Consider the following 22,646-nt stretch of genomic DNA (forward strand, 5'->3'; position numbering starts at 1 on the left):
TAGAAAATGTTTCTGTCAGAAAAATTTTAGCAGCTCTAAAACTAGTTTACACCACTCAGTAACAGAATAAATACCTGTGAAGTTCTTGGCTGCATTTGTTTGGTTTTGTTTTCTATATTCTTGAATAATTCACATAATTTCTAGTCTGGAGTATTTCAAAGAGAGATATTGTATCTTGATCTACAAGAGCTTTTTAACAGGCATTAYTTTTGCACATGAAAGAAAAGCTACTGCAGAAGAAAGATAGATTGATAAATTATTATGGTTTAAACTGTATTTGAAAATATGTGTGCCTTGGAGAACAAAGCTTTAAAAAGGATGATGGATGATTGTTTGAATAGCAAAGCAAAACTCAGCTGAAAAGGAAATTGACTTTTTTTGAGCAAATGAAATGAAATAGTTGTAACTTGCAGCAGTCTTTTATTCTCTTGCAGTAATACCAAATACAGCCAGTAGATGCCTGCAAACACCATAACATATTTATAACTGAATACCTACAGAAACAGTATATGTAAAAATTTTATTTTGCCATTGGAAGGATTAATAATTAAAATAATATCCTTATCAACATAACAATCTTATTTACAAATATGTTAAAATCACTCTTTTTACAAATGTAACCATGATGATAATAGTTATGCAGTTCTGTGATCTTTCTGACTATTTGTTGTAACTATAGTAACGTGCTTYCTTCTGCTGCATTTCAATATTTCTGTTTATTTATCCCCTAAAATACCTTCACTGACATGTATTAGTACCTCCAAGTGAAATAACATTAGTATATTAAACTCAGTAAACAAAAAAAGATGCAGGGTATCCTTCATGCTTTGCATTCACAGTGTTCCTTGAGTGGTTGTATGAAGTCTGTTATAACTTTCTTCCCAAAGTATAAATTATTATTACAGCACAATTTATTTTTTTTTTTTTTAATGGGGAGCCGACTCTTGGGCTATTACTGCATCTGGTTTATAAATTTTATCAGTATATCTGAATTATCTTGGTCAAAAAACAAATTGATCAAAGCATAGCAGAGACAGGAGTAGCATTAACYCTGGAACCTAGAAATCATGCAGATGTATTTAAAAAGTGCATGTCTGCTTGAGCTTTCCTTCCCCTCAACACCCACCCCAAACACTTWGGTTAATTAGGTTAAAAGGTAAGCTGCTTGAAGGAAAGAAGTRCTTGTAGCAGTTCGTTTTTCCTATCTTGCATTTGTGTTCTGCTCAGTTGTTCTAATACCTACTTGGAAATTTAAAAATGTTAGGAAAATTTGTGCTGAACCCAAATTGTTGTGTTTTAACCCTAGTGAGCACCCAAGCCCCACACCCACTCACTCACCCTCCCCCCCCCCCCCCCCCATCAGAATGGGAGAGAGAATCAGAAGAATAAACATGAGAAGTTGTGGGTTGAGATAGAGAAATTTAGGAGGTAAAGCAAAAGCTATGCGCAAGCAAAGCAAACCAAGGAATTAATTCACCACRTCMCAGAGGCAGGCAGGTGCTCAGCCATCCCCAGGAGAGCAGGACTCCATTCTGCTTAAAGGTGACTTAAGAAGACAAACTCCATCACTCTGAACATTCCCCCTTCTGCCTTCTTCCCCCAGCTTTATACACTGAACATGATGCTGTGTGGTATGGGATATCTCTCAGGTCAGCTGTCCAGGCTGTGTCATCTCCCAGGTTCTTATTGTCTACCCACTGAGGGGGCAAGGTGTGGGGAGAAATTGCTTGGAATTCCAAATTGCTTAGAATTCTCTGCCTGGAGAAAGTACAGTATTTTTCCCATGTCTGATTCTATCATACAAGTGTAATAATTTTATATTTTAAAATTATTTTTCTGTGAGATAGTAAATGTAATTTACTTCGGCATAAAATTGTAAATTAAAGAGTGTGATGTTTTGCAATATTAATGCCATGAGACACTTTATGAAGTTGTATCTCAAATATGCACAATCTGTCTCGTCATGGAATTTTATTCTATTTTAGAAAGTAGTAGATGTGCATAGATCCAGAACAGTGAAGTTGGTGATAGGAAGGAATTGAAGGGGTTTACTTATTAATGCAATTTTATTAAGTGTGGTGAACTTCCTAAACATCATGACAAGTAGTATTACCTGAGACAAATTTAACATTCCATGAGAATTAAATATTTTGACTGCTTTTTTATTGCAGGAAGTGTTCTCAAAGGGAATAATACTGCTCTCAGCTATAGCAACAGTAAGAGTTCTTGGGGAGAATAAGTTTGAAGTTGTCACGTCCCATAGGACTTTTGTTTTCCGTGTGGATAAAGAAGGTAAGTAGAAGATGTGTAATTCTAAAAATTGCCAAAAAGTAATCACTATTGATAAATTCTGATTGTGAAATATAGCTTGTTATATTACCAGAAATATTTMTGGAATCCAGTTGGTTTGAGCTTATAAAGTGAAACTGGAGATAATGCTAAACTTTGTAAGAATAACGGAAATCGTTGAGGAAGGGCTTTTTTCAAATTTTAATTTTTAAATTTTTTTCAAATATCACAATGAGAAGAATATTTTCCCAACTCTTCTGCCTCCTACCCCATCCTTCCCAAAGATTAATTTGTCTGGATATTTCTCAAGTCTCACTAGTGACTCTTAGAGCATCTGGGCTTTCAGACATCTCTGAGTAACCACTTGATATAAAATTGACYAAGAGGCAATGAATGATGTGATGCTGTAATCAAAGGAAATCTGAGGTTTTCTGTCCCATACACTATTTTCAGCCATGTTTTGATAGAGATTACAAATTTAAATTGTAGCAAGGAAGTTAATATGACTTCTAATTGAATGCTTTATCAACCTACAGCTGTAATATGTGGAATCAATATCAGTGCATGTATGATTTATTTATGGAAACAAATGAAAATGAATGCCTAGAAAAAAGAGCTGTGCAATATGTATTTACAGCAGTGCATGCCAGAGCCATTCTAGCTAAGGGTCTCTCAGCATTTCCATTATCAAATCCCATTTTTATGGGTTTATAGCTTGGTTGTAAACATTTGCTGCAGGCTGTAACAGGAGTGCAGCATCAGTGAACAAATCCTTCCTATCAGGTTTGCCTCAAATAATTTCAGTCATTTTTATGCTCTTAGCTGAGTCTAAAAGTATGTATTTCTTTATTACTTTTGCATTTCTCTTCCAAATTTATTTTAACTTTTTTTTCCATAAATTAGACTATAACCATCTTAGCACAATACATTTAGTAGGGCTGCAATTTGTTTTATGCACATTTGCCTCAGATACTATAAAAATGTTAAAAACTTAAAGTGACTTGTAAAATATATTCAGAGCAACCACTTGTTATACATGAAATTCYGTTTTCATATAGTATATAACCGTCTTTGGAAATAGTAACCTGTCTGTGAAGCTGTTCACTTAAGGCTAGAAATGTTTATTGTATGAGGAATTTGGTCCTTACTGTATCCAGAACTGAATGATGTATTCCCAGTAAAGTATGTAAATAACCCTGATTGATTTCTGTTATGTGCACAAATCTGTTATTTGATGCTGTTACTTCTGTGATTTTTGGTTGGGAATTGTTCTGGGACTATTCAAAGGGTTCTGCTATTCAAAGATTTTGAAATGGAGACGTTAGTAGTATTTTGAGATATCAGAAATGCATTACTTTTGGATGGATTTAAATATCTAGAGGTAAAAGTGCTGCACATGATGGTTTGGAAAGTTTAGGGGCTTTTGGGGGCAAAATAAATAACTAAACAAGGGATGGCAGTGAGTTAGAGCCTAACCTGCTGAGATGCAGTGAGATTTTGTTTCATTGGAGTGGAATATCATTGGAAAGAACCACTTCTATAGTAATTTGATGCCCTCAGCTATGCAAAAGTACTCTGAAAAGATTACTGGAATATTTTGAGAGCATACATACTTGTATTTTAAAACCAAATTTCTTTCAGCAACACTTGGATCACAATCCCTGTGCTAATATGTCAGGTTTTCTTCAAAGTATTTTATGACACTTAAATTTGTGTATTTGTTCTTTCATGTCGCACACATGCCATTTATGAAGTAAGCATGTTATTATTTCAGTGGTGCTCTTTGCAGTCTTTCACGCTAATTTTGCCAGCTTTATACATACTGTGTATAGAACTTGCAATCTCTCCCTGCCCCTCCCCCCAATRTAGTTCATGATCTGAGTCTTTCAGAGCAAACAGTTGAAATATTCATGAAATTCCAATCGCATAAGGCAAATCTAATTCATTCGGACTACTCAGCATTAAAGCATATTGATCTTAGTCCAGTGGAATGTCTGAACATAGTGAATGAGACTGAGCGAAACTTTATTACTTCACCTCCTGTGTTCATGTATTTGTAAGATGTTCCATTAATAATGCATGCAAAGATACTCAAACATGCATTTTCTTGATTACTCAGTACCCTTGACAATATCAAGCTTAACCACCACACCTTAATGGAATAGATTGTAAACTGCCAAGTGTTTTTTCTTATAAGCACAGGCAAGCATGGGCTAGCACTGGTGATGGTTTGCCTCTTCAGGGACAGATGATATTTAGCCTCCCTGGTTTCTGCTTACATAGCTGCTGTAGTTCTTCCCCATTGATCTGCCTTCCAGAAGGTGAGCATGCTGTCTGCCACATCAGTTTCAAGCTGTATGGAAAAGAGTATCTTAGAACTAGTACTCATGACTTAAAGAGTCTTGATCACCAGTTTGTTTCTACTGATGTGGTGATTACTGGGAGTTAACTGAATGGCTGTCTTTCTAAATCCTCCCTGATGCAGATTCTCATTGTTTTTATTTACACCTCTGCTTCAAAGGTGCATTTTATGTGTTATTTGGCATAGCTATACCATCATAGTGACAGCATTGAGAAAAACAATGTGTAGAGAAGAATGAAGCTGCTGCTTAACCAACTGTCTTTGACTAATTTCTTTTTCTTGTTTAGAAGAAAGAAATGACTGGGTTAATACAGTGCTCAATGCCTTGAAATTGCAGTCTGATAATAACTCCAAGTCTCGAACGTTGGTCACCCCTGAGAAAAGTGGGTATCTTGAGCTGAAAGGATACAAAACCAAAATCTTTATTCTGCTTCAGGGGAGTACTGTATGGATCTGCAAAAATGAGCAGGTAAATTTTTCATGTGCTTTTTCGTGAATGAAAGCTTATAAAGATGGTTTAACTAGTGAGTTGGAAATTGATGGCTCTTTCTGAATAGGTGCATTTCAATATAAATGCATATCTCTTTATATAGTAGTAGTACTTTATTGCTGCAATTCTCAGAAGGCTTCACAAAGTAGGCAAAGTGTCATTATGTCTGTTGTACAATAGAAAAAAAGGAAATTATAGTGAGGTGAAATGAAAAGCTCTGAATGTCACAACATGTTAGTGTCAGGGCTGGGATTAATTCACTCTTAAAATGTGGGCCATAAGCACTCAACTTAATCAGAAGGCTTATTTTCTGCACTGGTTTCAGTGTTTTATAATACACTGCTCTGAAAAATGTGCTATACAGAAGCACATTGTGGTATTTAACTGATACTTCAGTGAAATGTTCAGAACTGATGTTCTTTTTCTTCTCTAGGAATAGAGATTGCCCAGTTTCTGTTGTGCACTGTAATATTTTAAACAAATCCAGCATTAAAAAATGGGAAGTAGGCCTGTCATTTCAGCTTCCAAAATCTAGGGCTTTTAGTTTTGTTTTGGGCATGCCCATATAATAATATAACTTACTTAGCTGTGGAACTCTTTAGGATGCCGTAGGCAGGGAATAAATGGGGATGGTTGGGTTCAGTGAGTAATTGTGTGAACTAGTGGAAGAAAAATCTGTTGCAGCACATTAAATGGCAGGTGCTATTTCTGTGTGAGGCAGTTGCTTACCCACAAGTGGCTGGAACCTGGGATGGTATTGGGGAAGCTATTTTAGCGTGCTTGCCTTGATGCTTCTTTCAGAGTTGTGTACAGGCAAATCCCTATCTCAAATGCGAATGGCCTCTTTTGGTGTTGATCTCACTTCCTCTCCTGTTACCCTCTTCTATGTGAATATTTAGGTGTGCTTGAGGGACCATGCAGTGTTCACTATTAAAGCTTACCATTCTTTACCAGGGTGTGGCAGGAAATTTGAGACTGAGGAAGACCTGTTTTTCTTTCTACTTACTGTACTCCGAGGAAGTTTTACTTGTTAGTTACATTCTTTGACATTAGTCAACAGCCAGCAAATCAAGAATAATGTAGTGGGTCTACGTGGCAAACCTGAGCAGGGAGGACCAGGAGAGACAAAGCGTGATGACCTGACCCCAATTCACCATCCCCCTAAGCTACTGAGTGGGGAGGAGGTAGAGAAAACCAGGAGCAAAAATTAAGGCCAGGAAGAAGGGAGGGCTGGGGGAGAGGTGCTTTAAGATTTCARTGTATTTCTCACTATCCTATTCTAGTTTGATCAGTAATATAAAATAAAGATTAAACTGATTTGCCCAAGTTAAATCTGCTTTGCCCATGATGGTAATAAGTGAGTGATCTCTCCCTGTACCTCATCCCTCAGTACTTTTGTTATATTTTCTCTCCCCTGTCCAKTTGAGGGAGGAGGARAGTGATAGAGCAGCTTTGGTGGGCATTTGACATTCATCCAAGATCAACTCGCCACAAACTTGATACAGGTTATGGACTTATGTTGTTCTGTAGCTTTAACAAAACTCCACAAATTATTTAGATGATTTATGATACCAAAAGTGTATTTGCTATGTGTCATTTGAATTTTAGCCCTCAGCATATGTTTCACTGAAGGAGCATCCCATAGAGAAATTGGTCTCTGTAGCTGAGCACAGTACTTTTATCTCTACTGAGGTCCTTGGGCCTGGTTGTTGTAATGAATTGGTGACGTGTCACATAGTTTGTTTATTTAAGTRAAGTTTACAGCTCCTCTTTCAGGAGGAACAAAACCAAAATGCAAACAGTACTCCTCCTTTCTGAGACCCTGTATTTCACTGAGGTTCTCTTGCATTTAGGAAGAATGATGTCAACCCACTTACTTTACAGTTGTTGCTTGTGAGACTCACACTGTGCTGCAATGCTCAGTTACTTTTCCGTCATGGCCTTTCCAGGTGTTTCATCAGTGAGGATCCTTGGAATGCGTTCTCTTCGAGGAAAACAATCTTTTTGTGGATGTTCATTGTTCATTTTTCCCTTCAGCCCTTACACTTATTCAGTCTTATGACCCTGAATATTTTTGAGTGGTCCTTATGGATGTTCTGAGCTTTTTGACTGAGGAGCAAAGAAGTCCAGACTTGCGGAGGAATTTCTCTTCCAGAGGGATAGGTCATTTCAATATAGTTATGTCCCTTTTAGAGAATTGCAGTACCAGGCATAAAATTTTTGCTTTTTTCTTTCATTCTTACTCTGCTTGAATCTAACTGTTGGGATCATCTTTCTTGCCATGAGTAGTGCTTTGAATTTTTTCTGTTGATGTGGASCACTCCCAGCTCTGCCCACTGTGCTGAGTCAGTTTTTCTGTCTATATGTTGATACAAAACAGAGCCATTCACTGTTGAAGGGTTTTTGATTGCTCTTTTCTGCATTTTTAGAGTGCAGATTATATGATTCAGATACTCAAAGACTGCTCCACTCCCCCATCACCTTCTATTTTCACAGATATTTTAAAATTATTTTGTGTGTGTGCACATGTGTGTTGGCTCCATTGCTTGTGCAGTTGCGTGGCATGTTGTATCTGTCCTTTCAACATCGTTGAATTCAGAATTGCTTCAGMTGATCATGAAAGCACACCCTTATACAGCCTTTTTACTGGGTATTTGTTCCGTTCTGMTTCATGGATGCTCTGTAAAGATCACTGAATGCAGTGCAGCAGAAGGCAAACCAAAATCAAGCCCTGACACAGAATGGTTAGACAGTTGCCACCCTGTCAACTCCTCTGGTGTGTATGAATATTGCAAACAGTGGTACAAAGCTTACTTACTGAACCTCCAAAAAATTCAAATGGTCCTAAGAGGTTTCTTTTTAGATTCTTGATTTGAACAATGTCCTTTCTTCATACAATTTTCGCACGTTTGTCAATCAGAAGAAATACCTTCTGTCTTTAGGCTTTCATAATCTGCAAATATTTTGCTACCTCCTGAATTTTAATTTCAAGTGGAAAACAGAATGATTTTTACTGCAGTACTGAAAAAACCATCACAACGCAGCGCTAATCCATTAGAGGGCACTGTTGATCTAAGAATACTTCCCTCTCYCAAGTTTGCAGTTGAGCCAGTAATTATCAGGCAAATCTGTTCAGGGATGTCCTCAAATCCTGTTCATATTGGAATTCACATCCATACTAGACTCCCGGAGAGCCTTAGAGGGGTTTATTATAACTGCAGTGCTAAAAGWCACCTATTTAGACTTCTTACAATGTTGAAATGAGATTGGATTGAGCTGATTCATTGATTTCTAATAAACTTGATAGAGGAGAGTCTGCTGTTACTTTTTTAAAAAAAGAATTCTTCAGTGTTCAAAGTGGAGAAGATCCTAAGCCAAATGCCAAATCGTAACATAACCACCATGAACTTTGTGAAGTTCAGATTGAGATCAGAACATCATGTCTCAGGCTTCTTTCTAGTTAAAAAGTGATTGGTTTGGCTTGAACTTCTGGCAGTGATATAGTGCTGGTATAAAACCATCAATTTCTTTGACTCATGTAGTGTAAATTTCTTAAACTTCCTCTCTTGAGCAAAAGTGAAAAATAAATCGTGCAGAATCAATTTGTTCAACCTGCAGCTTGCTGAAATTCCTGTTTCTGTTTCAAAGTCATCCGTGCTTAAACAAAAACATGTAATCTGATACTYCATGGCAATTGAAACACTGGCTTGAAATGTCAGTCTGCTGTGGTAGTGCCAGTGATAACCTTCCCTCTGTTACCATCAGAAGGGCTGTGACAGATGCTTGTGTGGTTTGCTTGAATATATCCCCTTTGTCAGGCTATATTAAAGATTTACTGGTATCTAAAGTCAGGGAGGCCCTAGGTGTCATAGTGTTTGTGCTAGAATTTCACTTTGAAAAGAGAAATCAGGATCTTCTTGTTACTGCTTTGGGTGGTTAGATGTATTTACCTGGGATATTTGCATAAACTTTGCCGGATATAAAGACAGGGAAATGTTATGGCTGTGTCCCATAATAATTTGTGACATGTTTCTTCCATGCAATGCTCCATGTTAAAGCTAGAATTGTGATGAGTATTCTCTTTGCTTGTATAAGCACTAATATCCATTACTTATTAAAAACCTCTTGCTTCATTTTGGCTCAATGTTCCTATTGATTTCAGAGGGTTTTTTGTTTTGTCAAAGATTGAAATGATTTGCTCTGTGGCAGATGGAAATGTTTATTCATGTTGAATGAACCAGTAAGGGTGCCTAGTAATTTTCATTTCCTCTGTAATGCTAATGGTGCATTTAAAGCACAACTGGACAACACCAAAAGATGTGTTACAAGAAAGGGTATTAAACAGGCAGGAGATGGCAAAGGGTGGAATAATGTAGAGAATTAATACAATAGTAGCCGAAAGGACAAGCTGAAGGTGAWGCTTGAGACTGACATTTTGAAAAAGAGGAAGTGATGTGAATGTCAGTGGAAGGAAGCAGAAAGGATATGTGCCTGTGTCTCTGTCTACATCAGAGCAGAGACATGTTCTCATCTCTGTTAAGAAACACAGGATTAAAGGGGAGTGTTTTTGAGCAGCCTGATTGTGTGAAAGATGCCCCTATTGGATATGTGTTTCAGGGGGATTGGATTAGATAATCTCTAAAGGTCCTCTCTGACCCAAACCTTTCTATGATACTATACAGTGCCAGAGACAATGGGGTTGGGACTCGGGGGCAGACATGGAAGTCTTTTGGTATACAGCGATGAGAATTCAGAATGATACTCTGCAAATGAGTTCTGTTTTTACCTGGAGAAAATGAAACTCTGATTAATAATCAGGAACATGATGAATGAGGGAGAAATCCTTTAAAAAAAAAAAGTAAGGTGTATAGTAAGAACAGTCAAAAGTATTTAACAATGGAATGTTATCAAAGAAGAACAGTTAAATGAAATTCTGAAGATGAGTGGTAATGATTGGTTGTCATGTTAAAGTATTATGAGAAGGTCTTATTAATGCAGATTCTTTGGTGTGTCATAGTGATTATATTTGCRAATATAATGGTACAAGGTCATGGCAACAGCAATAAGAAAGAAAATTGGAGAGAGGAGTTGGATGCAAGTTGAGCAGAAAGGACAATGCTTAAAGGTTTTGAGAACCCTGAGCAAAGCAACTGAGAGTTTTGAGAAGGAAGCTAGGAAAAAAGAAGGGGAATAAAGGCAACAAAAGAGAGTAGGTGAAGGAATGAGAAGATGGTTTGGATGGTTGATAGGTGAGAGGAGACGCCGGGTATGTATTGGGGTGTAGAAGTGGAAGGAGGAATTATTAAGAAGGAAAAACCAAGAAGCGCAATCTTTGTAATTACGTTCCTCCTTTCCGCATCCTCGTTCCCCATCCTCATCTCCCCTGCTCCAGGGACATGTATGCCTTCAGAGATTTTGTGATGATAAACTGTTATTTGCAATAACTGGAAAATTCTAAAGAACCTGTGCTGAATTTGGTTATGAGTGCAGACCATGATCAAACATGGTTACAACCATGAAACTGAGCTTGTCCTGGAATGCCTTAAATAGACAGGAGTAACAGAAAAACAAAAGAACGTTTGCCCGTGGTTGTTTGATTCATTCAGGCTTTGCTCTTYATAACAATACAAATCTGTAACAAATGTTAAAAACCAAAACCAGAACAACCCAAAAATATACTGAATATATTGGCGGGGGAAAGACTAATATGAAGAAGTGTTTTAAGATAAAATATACTGATAATTTGATGACTTTGAGTGCAATCAAATGATCTAGCCTCTTTTAAATATAGTTTGCATCAAGCTGTAGTTGGGATGATAGATTAAGGTCATATCCCTAATTTTCCAATAGTTCCTTGCAAGAAATTTATTCCARTTTTCCACAATCAGAAACATAGCAACAATCAATCGCTGTGCATGACATAAGAAACGACTGAATGGGAAATAACTTGAATTGTGTAAGAAAGCTTTAAATCTTCGAGTTTTGCTTGTTATGTTCGGAAATAAAGGATTTCAACAAATCATGTTGAGTGAGGAAAAGGTTTGTTTTTGTTGTGACAATTACTTCTTCAGTTCTCAACTAACTGCACACCTACTACAAAAGAGATTAAAAAATAGATTTAAAATGATACGCTGCTGAAGTGTCTCAGTCAGAGAAGAAAAATGTGAGTGGCTACATTTACAGGGAAGATCTGCATTTTACATTCARAAATAATTTTGTGTGATGTTATTCAAGGTTGTGAAAAATATTATTAAAGAGCACAGAGAAGGGCATAAGCAAGACTTCTATCAAAAAAAGATTTGAGAGTTAGTATTAAGTTCTATGTGCAGCAAATCTTTGTGGGAATTTTTTCATGTTTGTTTGTTTTTATTCTGTTTGGATCTTGTTGAAATGTAAGTACACCTAAAGCAGTCATGAAGTGTGGTAAAAAAGCCTAATGCTTCCACAATTATAAAAAGCTTCATGATTAATCTCATTTGGAGTAAGGTTGTTAGTTTTTCAGTAGTGCTCTGCCAAGCTTTATGGGTGACTAATATACATATAGACTGCTACCTTGATCACTTAGAAATTAGCAGTGAAGAAAAGTCTGTTTTGTTAGACAATTATCAAGATTTTACGTTGTTGCAGAGCACACGCATAAGCAATTGAAGAAGGTTTTAGGCCTACTTGCTATAAGGCTATACCACTATTAATGCAATGTTGGGGAAATCCATTTACTTCTAAGAGTACTAGAATTTCCTGAGACTGTTGTCTATGACTTTGTGTGTTGCCTGTTTTTACAAAGTACTAGTTTGGCTTCAAATCCCGTAGTAAAATAATGTATTGGATCGGAAGCCCTAAATAAAGGAACCAGACCATTGTTATAACTTCCTTTTATAATTGTAGACTGTGTTTGCAGTTATCTTTTTATTTTAAACTGCATTTTCAAATGAAAAAAATATTTCTGCATTCACTTAATATAGAAGGTTGTGTAATCAGTATAGATATATAGATATACACACAAATAACAAAGTTTTCATTTTTTGTATCTGTGTGCCACAAGAAGGCTTGAGGCAACTGTGAAACTGAAAAAAAATATTTTTCAGGAAWRCTTAGATCTCCCTTCTTTCAATAGRTCGGCGTACTGTGGAATTAAATGCAGCTCGAACACTATTTTGTTTCTGTTTAATTGTAAACATATTAGTCAACTTTCATAGGAAACATGCCACAAAACTAGTCAGTAGCTTTCGTTTGCTTTTTCTTCTTTAAATTTAAGACAATGTGAAACATGTTTTCCCCATTCCTTTGTTATTCCTATGCATTTGCCATGTTTGGTTCAGTTTACTGATTAGTTTCTTGCTCAACCTTTTTTCCCCTGTTCTTTATTTCAGCTATTAAACTAATTAGCATAGCTACAATACTAATACATAAAGTTACATGGCCATTACAACAGTGAAGAGCAGAGCATTTCTGAGGCAGGGTAGACAACATATCGTCACAGAAATATTCGTTCCACAAACTTGTATAGGTAAAGCGTATGTTATGATCATCACAGAATTATCACAGAATCRCTTGGGTTGGAAGGGCCTATCCCCCTGCCACCCTCTAGTGGCACCCTCTGATATCTAATCCAAACCTACTCTCAGTTTGGATCCATTCCCCCTTGTTCTGTCACTTGTTAAAATTCCCTCTCCATTCTTCCTGTGGGCTCCCTTTAGGTACTGAAAGCTGCARTTAGATCACTCTAGAGCCTTCTTTTCTTTAGGCTAAACAAATTCAACTTTCTCAGCCTTTCCTCACGGGAGAAGTGCTCCAGCCCTCTGATCATTTTGGAGGTCTTCTCTGGACCAGCTCTAACAGGGTCCAATCCCCTCCCCACCCCTGCTGCCCAYGGGGCTTTGGCTGCAGCCCAGGACACGTTTGGCTCTCTGGGCTRTGAGTGCTCATGGCTGGGTCATGTCCAGCCTCTCACCCACAGCACCCCCAAATTCCTCTGGGCAGGGCTGCTCTGGATCTGTTCATCCCCCAGCCTGTGCTCATACTGGAGGTTGTCCTGACCCAGATGCAGCACCTTGCACTTGGTCTCATTAAACCTCATGAGATTCCCACGTGCSCACTTCTCAAGCCTGTCCATGTCCCTTTCAATGGCATCCTGTCCCCTGGGAGTGTTAACCACACAAATTTGCTGAGGGTACATTTGATCCCTTCATCTATGTCTTTAATGAAGATGTTAAGTACACTGGTCCCGACAGAGATCCCTGAGTGGCACYGCTTGTCACTGATGTCCATTGGGTGTCTGAGCCATTGACCACTACCCTCTTGATRTGACTGTCCAACCAATTCCTCATGCATTGTGCAGTCCACTCATCAAATCAGGCTCTCTGCAGTTTAGAGAGATGTGGGGGGCTGTGTCAAGGGCTTTACAGAAGCTCAGCCAAATGACAGCTGTAACTCTTCTCTTGTCCCCCACTGTAGTCATTCCATCATAGAAGCCACTAGGTTACTTAGGCAAGACTTTTTCTTGATGAAGGCAAGTTGCCTGTCTCAAATCTCAGTCTTCTCCTCATCTGTTGTCACCAGATTTCCATGATAATGTATGTGAATTCCATGTCATAATTAGTTACAAATAYTGTGACAAACTGTTGCAAATTTTTAATTGTTTAGTATATATATCTTSTGTTACCAGTTTGCCAGGTTTGAAATTCATTACTGATCAATTAAGTAAATGCAGTATCTGAATTCAGTCTGTAATTCCTGTGGCAGAGCTCAGACAACTAATATTACAAAAGGATATTTTTCTCTTTTGGTACATATTGTAAAGAATTAAATTGTATGGATATCTTTTTGTGAAAGGTAACAGAGAAGTGGCGCTATTCTTTTGCCCAGTCTGAAGTGGAAAAGCAAAATTGCCAAAGACTAGGATTTGCCTACTCTATGACAAATATCATCAGATGAGCGCTGGCGGTCACTTTATGATGATTAAAATTTTCTCCTTGGTTGCAAAACTAAATAAAATGGATTAGTGTGCACCAGCAGGAGACCAAAGAATATGTCTGCAATTCATTAATGTGCCTTGTAGCTGAYACTGTAATGCCCAGAACTCTAAGCACTTAAAATCAAGTGATTGATCATAATGCATTTAGCTTGCAGTAGCTGATCAAAGAGGAAATGCACAGTGTTCATAAAGAAAACAGTTTTGGCTGGATTTCTGTTCATGGATTTCTGTTGTTATTCAGCGGCAATTTTCAAGATTGAGTGGTCTTATTTCAGTCTCTTTTGGAGTTGATCAGAATAACGACCATTGCAAGTTGTTGAAAATAACAGAATTTTCAGGATTCCTTCCCTTTTTTTCTCTTCACACTTTTTCAGCTCCCACCCCTTTTTGTGCAAATGCTTAATTCAACAGTAGTCACTCGCTCCAAAACTGTTCGTTTCTGCATGGTGTGGGCTGAAAATGGGAGCAGTATCTTTGATGGCCGTGCAGAGAGAGCAGGTTGGAGTTGCTATTGGACTGCTAAAATAATTGAGCCATTGGAGTTTTCATTAGTTATGCAAAGTGGATGGCTTACAATAAGAATTATAGTGATGATCCTTACATACTAAGGATTTTAATACCATTGTAGTTCAAGTGATATTTTAATATTTTTGGGCCATAAATATTTTATTTTTCTTCATCTGTTCTGGTTTGTTTATGTTGTTTAGAGCAGTATSGTATTGTTCAGATACTAACAAAATACTCGTCTCTACTCTGCTRTCTTATATCTACAAATTTTATTCTAAATAAATGAACCATCCTTATAGCAAAAGGAAGAGAATTTATAATTTACAGTTTAGTACGGATGTGGGGAATGCCCCAGTGTGCTTTCTCAGCAATCATTTCTGTCCCTGGTTAATAAAGTGCTAGGCCAACAAATTTGAACTTAATCAACTCAAACTGAATTCTTACTGCATGAACCACTTCAGTGTCATGGTTATTAAATTAAATTCTCCCTCTTAAATATTTTGCATACAAAATAACATCTTGTTAGAGATGGCATGTTTTAAAACTCATTCATTAAAAATCAGTCTCTTAGAGATATTTCCAGAAAACTTCTCTCAAAAGTTATTTCCATCTCAGCATGTGGGTCAGGACCCCTCAGAGATCCATCAGAATGATTGATTGATATCTAATGTTTTTACAGAAACACGTAGAAAATGTTACATGCACTGAATAGCTGAAAAAAAATAAAGTTTTGATACCTCCACTTTAGGTGGAAGGTGGTGGGYAGCCAGAGAACCATGTGAACAGGCCTGGACAGTGGTTGAAAGGAAAATATATGGGAAGCAATGGTTCAGGAAATAAAAGGTAGAAATAATCTTGTTTGTATTGTGAGTCATGCCTAGTGACGTATATCAGTATGTTTTCAGCATTTTAAACAATTTTGGTTTGGTTTGTTTTTCTCGGGTTTTTTTTTTCCTCTTGGTGGACCTTTTTGTTTTACATCTGTGGCATTTTCAGTAATTTGCTTTGAAAAAAAAATGCTGAGCCAAATAATGCAATGGCTGATGAGTGTTTTACTCATTGAGATAAACACTTTAATTATTGACTTAGCTAATCCTTTTGGGGGTTCTGGTCTGCAATATTTAATTATTACATCAAATTGATTCAATTATTACATTAAATTGATGAAATTCTTTGTTTAAGGTGAGTCAGGCTGTTAAAAAACAGTACAAAAAACTCCTGCTGCTGTCTGTTGGATATGACTCTGTTTCAGTTGTTGCAAAATTGTCCCTGTCTTGCACCAGCCTATGTTCCCAAACTGTAGAGGTTTCTGTACTCTGCAGGGAGGCAGAGAGGAGTCCTTATCCACCATACTGCATTTGTCCACATTTACCCTTGTGTCTGGTATAAGCCCAGTATGCAGACCTGTGTTAAATGTATATGAGTGAGGTTTGAAAGGTTTGAAGGAGAGTGGCTACACTRTAAATATGATATAATAAATACAGCTTTGTGTCCTGCTTCCTGGTTCATGATCAGCCTGTCTGGCACTCATTTGAGAGGCTCTGCAGGATGTTGTATATTTGATGCTTTTTCCAGCCCAGGGCTGTAATTCCTTGCCATGGGGTCATAAAGAAGTTCAAAGGCAGATAAAATGACAGCAGTCAGCAACAGCAGCTCAGTTCCTGCAACACAGGAGTAATTGCAGCCCATTATTACAATTGACTCTCGCTTCTTTCCCCTGAAGGAACTGAGCAGCTGACAATTTACTGGGCTGCAAGAAAACTGATGAGACAGGAGATGGGGGTCATAACAAAAGTTGAGAAACTGATCAAGGCAAAATTCATTAGTCCTGAGTAGCCTTAAGAGAAGAGAAGGAGACAGTGCTGTGACTGGTCATTGCTGCTGCCCATGTGGGAGATGGATTCTGACTTCTAGGTTTGTTTGTTTCACCTTGCAAGTATTTTTTTTCCCCACAAAGAGGAGCAAGGGGGATTCTACAAGCTTTCATCTTATTTTTTAGAAAACAAGCCAACCACACAGCAAAGGGCAGGAACCCCTTTACGGGACCTACCTAGAAAGGGTTTGTGTCAGCCTGRATAAATGCATCAATTGGTTTTTTGTGTGTGCTGCAGCGAAAAAAAGGGATAATTTGCAACTTGTTTGGTTTTATTTAACAACAATGTGCAGTTGGGTTATCCTTAGGTACTTGCTTATGGTAAATACATATAATTAGCAGTGTRAAATTTGTGTGTCTTTATTGGTGTTCTCAGCAATAAATGCTAATGTAGAAATGACTGATGCATGTAGAAATGAAAGGGTCACATCTACACAAAGTTGTGTTTCAGACTGTTTCTTCATCCTTCTCTCACTGATGTGGTATGGAATATCAGAAACATATCTTTTAATGCAAGTGGAGATGTAGGGGAATTTTACAGGGAGAAGAAAAAGTAAAGGTTAATAGAGTGCATCCTAGATACAAAACCAGAGGATGTTATCACAGTTGTGCATGATTCTGTGGTGCTGTTCAGGTCTTCTAATTGTGTAGGTCTTTTATCCTCACACCTAAATTTCATTCTCCTATACTGCATGAAGATGGAATTTAAAATTAACCTTAAGAGGCATGTACAGACTTTGTTGTAGCTGCTTGTCTTTATAAATGGAAAAGTTAAAGACGCGTTGCATTTTCAGTATATACAGGGCCATTTAAGGAAATTTGTTGCTTGTAGGATCTGTACACAGATTCCTGGGGTGAGTCTCCGTCTCTTTGAATGTCAGTTGGAGCTTTGCCATTCATGTCAATTGCCAGTTTTTCATTTTAGTGCAGTATTTTCTTTCATTCCTGAATTCTTCTTCATCCTAGTTTTTTAAATGACACGTTCACGCTGAGAAAATATACCTTCTCCTAACTTCAGTGTGTTGGCAGATTGCAGCTCCCATTCTTACTAATACAGAAGGGGTTTTTGGTAGATTTCCTGTTGTTAAAAATCATTGTAGCATGTTACAACCTTCSCCACCCACAAACGGTACAAAATGGTGCTGCTGGGTTTCTGAATATCCTAAATTGGAGTGATTTTGTAATTCTAGTTCTRTTTTTACCATTTGTGAGATTCTCTTTTATGTGTGATCTTGATCGAGTCTTTGCAAGTTTGATGCAACTTGTGTGTGATGAGATGCATCTGCATAACTTCAGTTATGAGCCAGAGCAGCATTTCTATCACTGTGCTTYGCCAGGGAAAATGAAGTGGGTTCARTTTGCTGGTGTCTGGGTAAATCAGTGCTTCCCTGTTTGCTGGTCACTTTCCATGAACAAATTGCCACTCCCAGTGCTGCTCTTCACTAATCACTGATTTGTAAGGCATCTTGGCTAAGCTGAACATAACAATACATGTGTGTTTCAGTTAATTTTTTTTTTAATTATTGCATGATTCTGAAGGCTATTCTAACACAACATTCAGGAAGGAAATAAGTGGTAATCTAGGCCTGTTGACCCTACCCAAGAATTGCTGTTGACAAGTTTTGTTTTTTCAATTTCTCATTAAATTCAGGCRAGTAAGGTTTATTTCTTGCTTGTAAAGATTTGGGCATAAGTGAAAGACTCGAGAAGTGAAAAGAAGGTAGAAGAAAGGTGAAATTATTATGCTACGAGGTAGYCATGTATTTGTACCTTATTGTGGGTCCTAAAAGACCTTTCTGTACTGTTCAGTGTGYGACAACAGGAAGCTTAGTGAAATAAATGGAAGATAAATGTGAAAATGGGTAATTTGTTAAAGATTTAATTTTTAGTTTTCTTTCTATTAACTAATTGTGAAGATAGTAACAGAGAGTATAAAAGTTATTTGAAAGTGTGTGGAGGGCTTTTTTAAAGGATTTTGGTTTGTTTTTAACTTTTAATTTGTTGAAGTACATTTTTTAGAGAASTGTTGCTCCATAGTTTTACAGATAATTAGTACTTTTATGTTAGATATTAGCCTTTGCTTCYCATTAGAAGAAAATAGTTTCATTGAAAGCTTGAATTGATATTTACTTAAKGTGCTTCTAGCTCATAATTTGTGATAGGAGGTGATATTTATAAATAATTTAGCTTACATTCATTATGACAAAGGCATTTTGTTTGTTTGGAAGGGTATGTTAATTCTACACACCATCCTGAAACATGAGCATAGTGCAGRTATTTTATAGCTGGATCCTTCTTTAGCCATCATGGTTGCCCACCTTAGCTGTGACCATGGAAAAATCCAAGTTTGAAAAAATTAATCATTAAAATCAAATGGCAGTGGCTTTTACATGAACTCATAATAAAACTTATTTACAATGGATTTACTAGGAATTCAGTAATTTCTGTAAGTATTTAATGCTGTAACCTTTTCAGTTAGTGGAAAGTAGATTGCTTGTTTGTAAACTATTGATTGTTGAAACTCTTTTGCATATTTGCTTTTATACAAATATATTATAATAGCTATATTATATATAATATATAATAAATACATAATATAATAATTATATACCAATAAATACTTGACCTTTAARTAGTGGAAAGTAGATTGCTTGTTTGTAAATGGTATTGATTTTTGAAACTCTTTTACATATTTGTTTTTCTACTAACTTTTTCTTTATGTGAAATCATTACTTTCATGACATAAAGCCTAGGCAAGTATGAAAGTGAATAGCTACTAGCAGTAGTTGTATGTGTGTCCATTAGTGATCTTGCTTTACAAAAATTCAAAATAGTTTCCCTGCATTTATCTGCTTTTTCATCTTTGTTTGCCACATATAGACAAGTTGGTATGACTGAATCTAAAGCCAGCAGAAGAAAATATTTTTTGTATAAACAAAACCAACCAGYCAATCCCTGAAAACAAACAAACAAAACCCCAAACCCACCCCACTCTGTTTTTGGCTGAACTAATTGTAAGGAGGATGTCTTCCCAGGAGAGATGATGCTGAACTGAGTGGGTTAGGAAGGATTCATGCTTATGAAAAGGCTGTGGTGCAGCGTTGCTGTTGTCATGGCATCAGCCTTTTCTTGGTCCAGGCACAGAAGAATGTATGGCAAATCTGTTGGGGATGCTGTCCCTTCACTGCTTTAGGGTAAGTATTACRGCAGTGGGAAGGATTCTCAGGTCGCAATTTGGTCTCCTTAAGTTTCTGATTCCAGGCGTTAGTGGGAAGTTGCTGCTCCATACTGGCTTCTAGAAAAGGGCTAAACCTCCATGAAGTCTGATTCATTGTTCAAAGTTTATGAATATGCGTGCAYGCTCTCAAAATTTAGATTTTCTACTTAATATTTATTCATGTATTTCACAAGACAAAAAAAATATACTTGTGGTTCRGGTAGTCTAAATATTTCTGAATTTAAAATTTTAAATAAATCTCTGTACTCTCCTTAGCTTGTTTTTTTTGTTTCTCTTACATTGAAGATCATAATGACACCTGTTAAAGTGAAAMCTTTTTTCTTCATTACACTCTAAGCAGAAGGTGTCCAAAACTGGAAAGAGTAGCTAGCACCGTCCAGAGCTCTCCATGTTTCTTGTAATTTATTCATTCGTTCTTGTAAGGTGTGTGTGTGTGTGGGTGTGTGTGGGTGTGTGTGTGTGTTTTGCAATACACATCATCTCAAAAGAGTAATTCAGTTTGATAGGATCAGAAATCTAAACTGTTCTTTTTAACAACATCAGCTTGGAAATCCCATAGGGATCCAGTGGGATCCAGTTATAATAAAATGGAGTATGTTTGGAATATATTCAGAGAGCCATAATTTATTTTTTTAGGATGTGAAAATGTCTATAATAATTAGTCCTATTTCAATGGTACTTTCAAAACTGTTGATTTTTTTTTTTAATTAATTGCCCTTTGTACATATTTTGAGTCATGTGGATTACTTGGAAATTAKATTTATGAGTAAAAAGAAAGCTTTGGAAAGGTGTCTCCATCAGGAAATGCTATTTTTGTGTGTGGATATTGAAATATTATCATATCATAGAATTAAATTTTAATTTATRAAAGAAGGAGGTAGTAAATAAAATAAGTCTTTATATTTACTGTGAGAACCATTTGTCTTAGCCCCTTACTCTTTGTAGTCAGTAGATAAAAGCACTCTGCGTTGTCAATGATACTTTACTGCCAATGATACTTTACAGCATTTGTTTATCTTCATGGTCAGATTTTGGAGGAAAGCAGAGGTTTTCTTGGTTCATTAGGGGAATTTTGAGGTTTCCTTGGTTCATTAGGGGAATTTTGTCAGTATGGATATCATATCAGTTTTCTCTCTTATCTGGTGACAGTTTGCTACATGGTGTATGAAAATGCTTGTCAATTTTGTTTGACAGTTGGTGGAGATTTTAAGGTGTTTCAAAAATGTTCACAATTTGTCCATCCTGTATGAGTTCAAACACTTTTTTATCAGTTTGTCTGGATTATGAATACATAACAAGATCTTTGGAGTGTATGTAAAGCTTTGGCAAGAAGATTATAAACATATGAATTCAGAAAATTATAGCTGTATGTGGTATTTTGAAATTTACCAATCCTTCCGGTCTCCAGAGAACAGTCTTGAGAAATTTAAGAGGGTTTTCATGTTTTCCATTTGTGAAGCACTTCCGAAGAAGAGTCCAGATGGCTACTTAAAATTGTAATAGTAATATCCATGTTTAAAAATGTCCTTGTATGAACAGGAGTCACTCTGGCGTCTGCTCCCCTCATTGTAGAGAAGTGTTTAAAATTGTGTGTGAATTTGAGATGGTGCCTGTAGGGATAACTGTATCAGTTAAATTGGCGGGGGGAAGGTGGAAGAGGTCAAACACTCAGTGAGGAAAATTGAGGCATTTCCATGTAATTTTAGATTTTGCTTATGTTAAACTGTATCCCTTTGGATAAAATATGTGAATTGAGTAGCAAGAAATGCGCTCTAAAATGGAATGAGTTTCCATTTGTTGAAAGTTGTGTATCTTAAAGAACATGATTGCCTCTTTAAATTCGACAATGTTATGAATAGTCATTGGAATAAAAGTAAAGGTGAAAGCTGTGATTATAGGCTGTACTTTCTCCTGACAGGCTTTGACTTTTATTTATGTGTTTATTTAGCTGTACTATCTTTATGTCATCTCATGATTTTTCATGAAGCTGCAAAAGTAAAGATCATAGCCCAGGCACCTCTCTAGCTAAGAAAATGCTGATTTCTGAATGATCTCCATGCTGCAAAGAAGCCCTGTTGAAAAGGAGTTACTGTCATTGTTCAAACTGGAACTTTGCCTGCACTTGTCTTTTGCGTGTGTGTGGCATGGGAGTGGGGGACGTGACGAAGAGAGCAGGTTTRTCTCTCTTGCTCGGTGTCTGTCAGGGGTTTGGGAAGACAGCGAGACAGGTTTTGTATGAAGTATTACCAGCTTGCTTTTGATGCTTGGTTCTGTCTTGAGTGCCTCAGATGTGAGACTGTTGCATTCCTACTATGTTGAGTGATAAGAAAAAGAAAGCATGTGTCTGAAGAATGGAATATGGTCTGAATCACACTTTCTGTACTTCAKCTGAGCTCTGAGTTGTAGAATAGTTGAAGAATTCAGTTCCTTTGGTGTATTTCCTGAGCAGGAATGCAAATGACTATGGTACCTTTAAGTCATGAGCTCTACTTTCCACTAATAACTTTGAACTGCTTTGTGTTAAAATGTACAACTCTATGTAGAATTCAGATTCTTATCTTGATGCAACAACTTGTGCATGTTGTTTGTGAAATAAACATATATACAAATTATTCGTAGTGGCAAGGCATGGATTGTTTCTCCTCCTTCCCTTTCTGCATGTTTTAACACAAGCAAGAAACTTAGGAGTATTTGGAGTTGTGAATTTTTCTCTACTCTCTTTTGTCTTCTTCTTGGTTTTTTTTGAGGATTGAGAAATCGAAGCTTTTAATTTATATATCTATGTATTTGTGGCTGTTGACTTTGAACATTCCCTTCCACASTGCATCATCTTGTCTCAATTCCCTGTGACCGTACACTAAAGCCTTTCCTTRTGGGACTGGGCACTAAGGAAGTTGGGAAGAGTTGACTCAG

The 22,646-nt window shown here is 37.0% G+C and overlaps 1 protein-coding gene across 3 annotated transcripts in view; it reads left to right on the forward strand.

The window, feature by feature from the left end:
- ARAP2 (ArfGAP with RhoGAP domain, ankyrin repeat and PH domain 2) overlaps positions 1–22,646 on the forward strand; it is a 127,160-nt gene that overhangs the window by 27,113 nt on the left and 77,401 nt on the right. For all 3 annotated transcript variants that reach the window (XM_057371671.1, XM_057371672.1, XM_057371673.1), the window contains 2 exons: positions 2,172–2,292; positions 4,939–5,120. In XM_057371671.1, the coding sequence (XP_057227654.1) occupies positions 2,172–2,292; positions 4,939–5,120 (303 nt within the window). The remainder of the gene's footprint in view (positions 1–2,171; positions 2,293–4,938; positions 5,121–22,646) is intronic.

This window comes from Malurus melanocephalus, unplaced genomic scaffold (assembly GCF_030028575.1).
Source record: "Malurus melanocephalus ecotype Western Australia unplaced genomic scaffold, MMel_1.1 scaffold_151, whole genome shotgun sequence".
NCBI classification, from domain to species: domain Eukaryota; kingdom Metazoa; phylum Chordata; class Aves; order Passeriformes; family Maluridae; genus Malurus; species Malurus melanocephalus.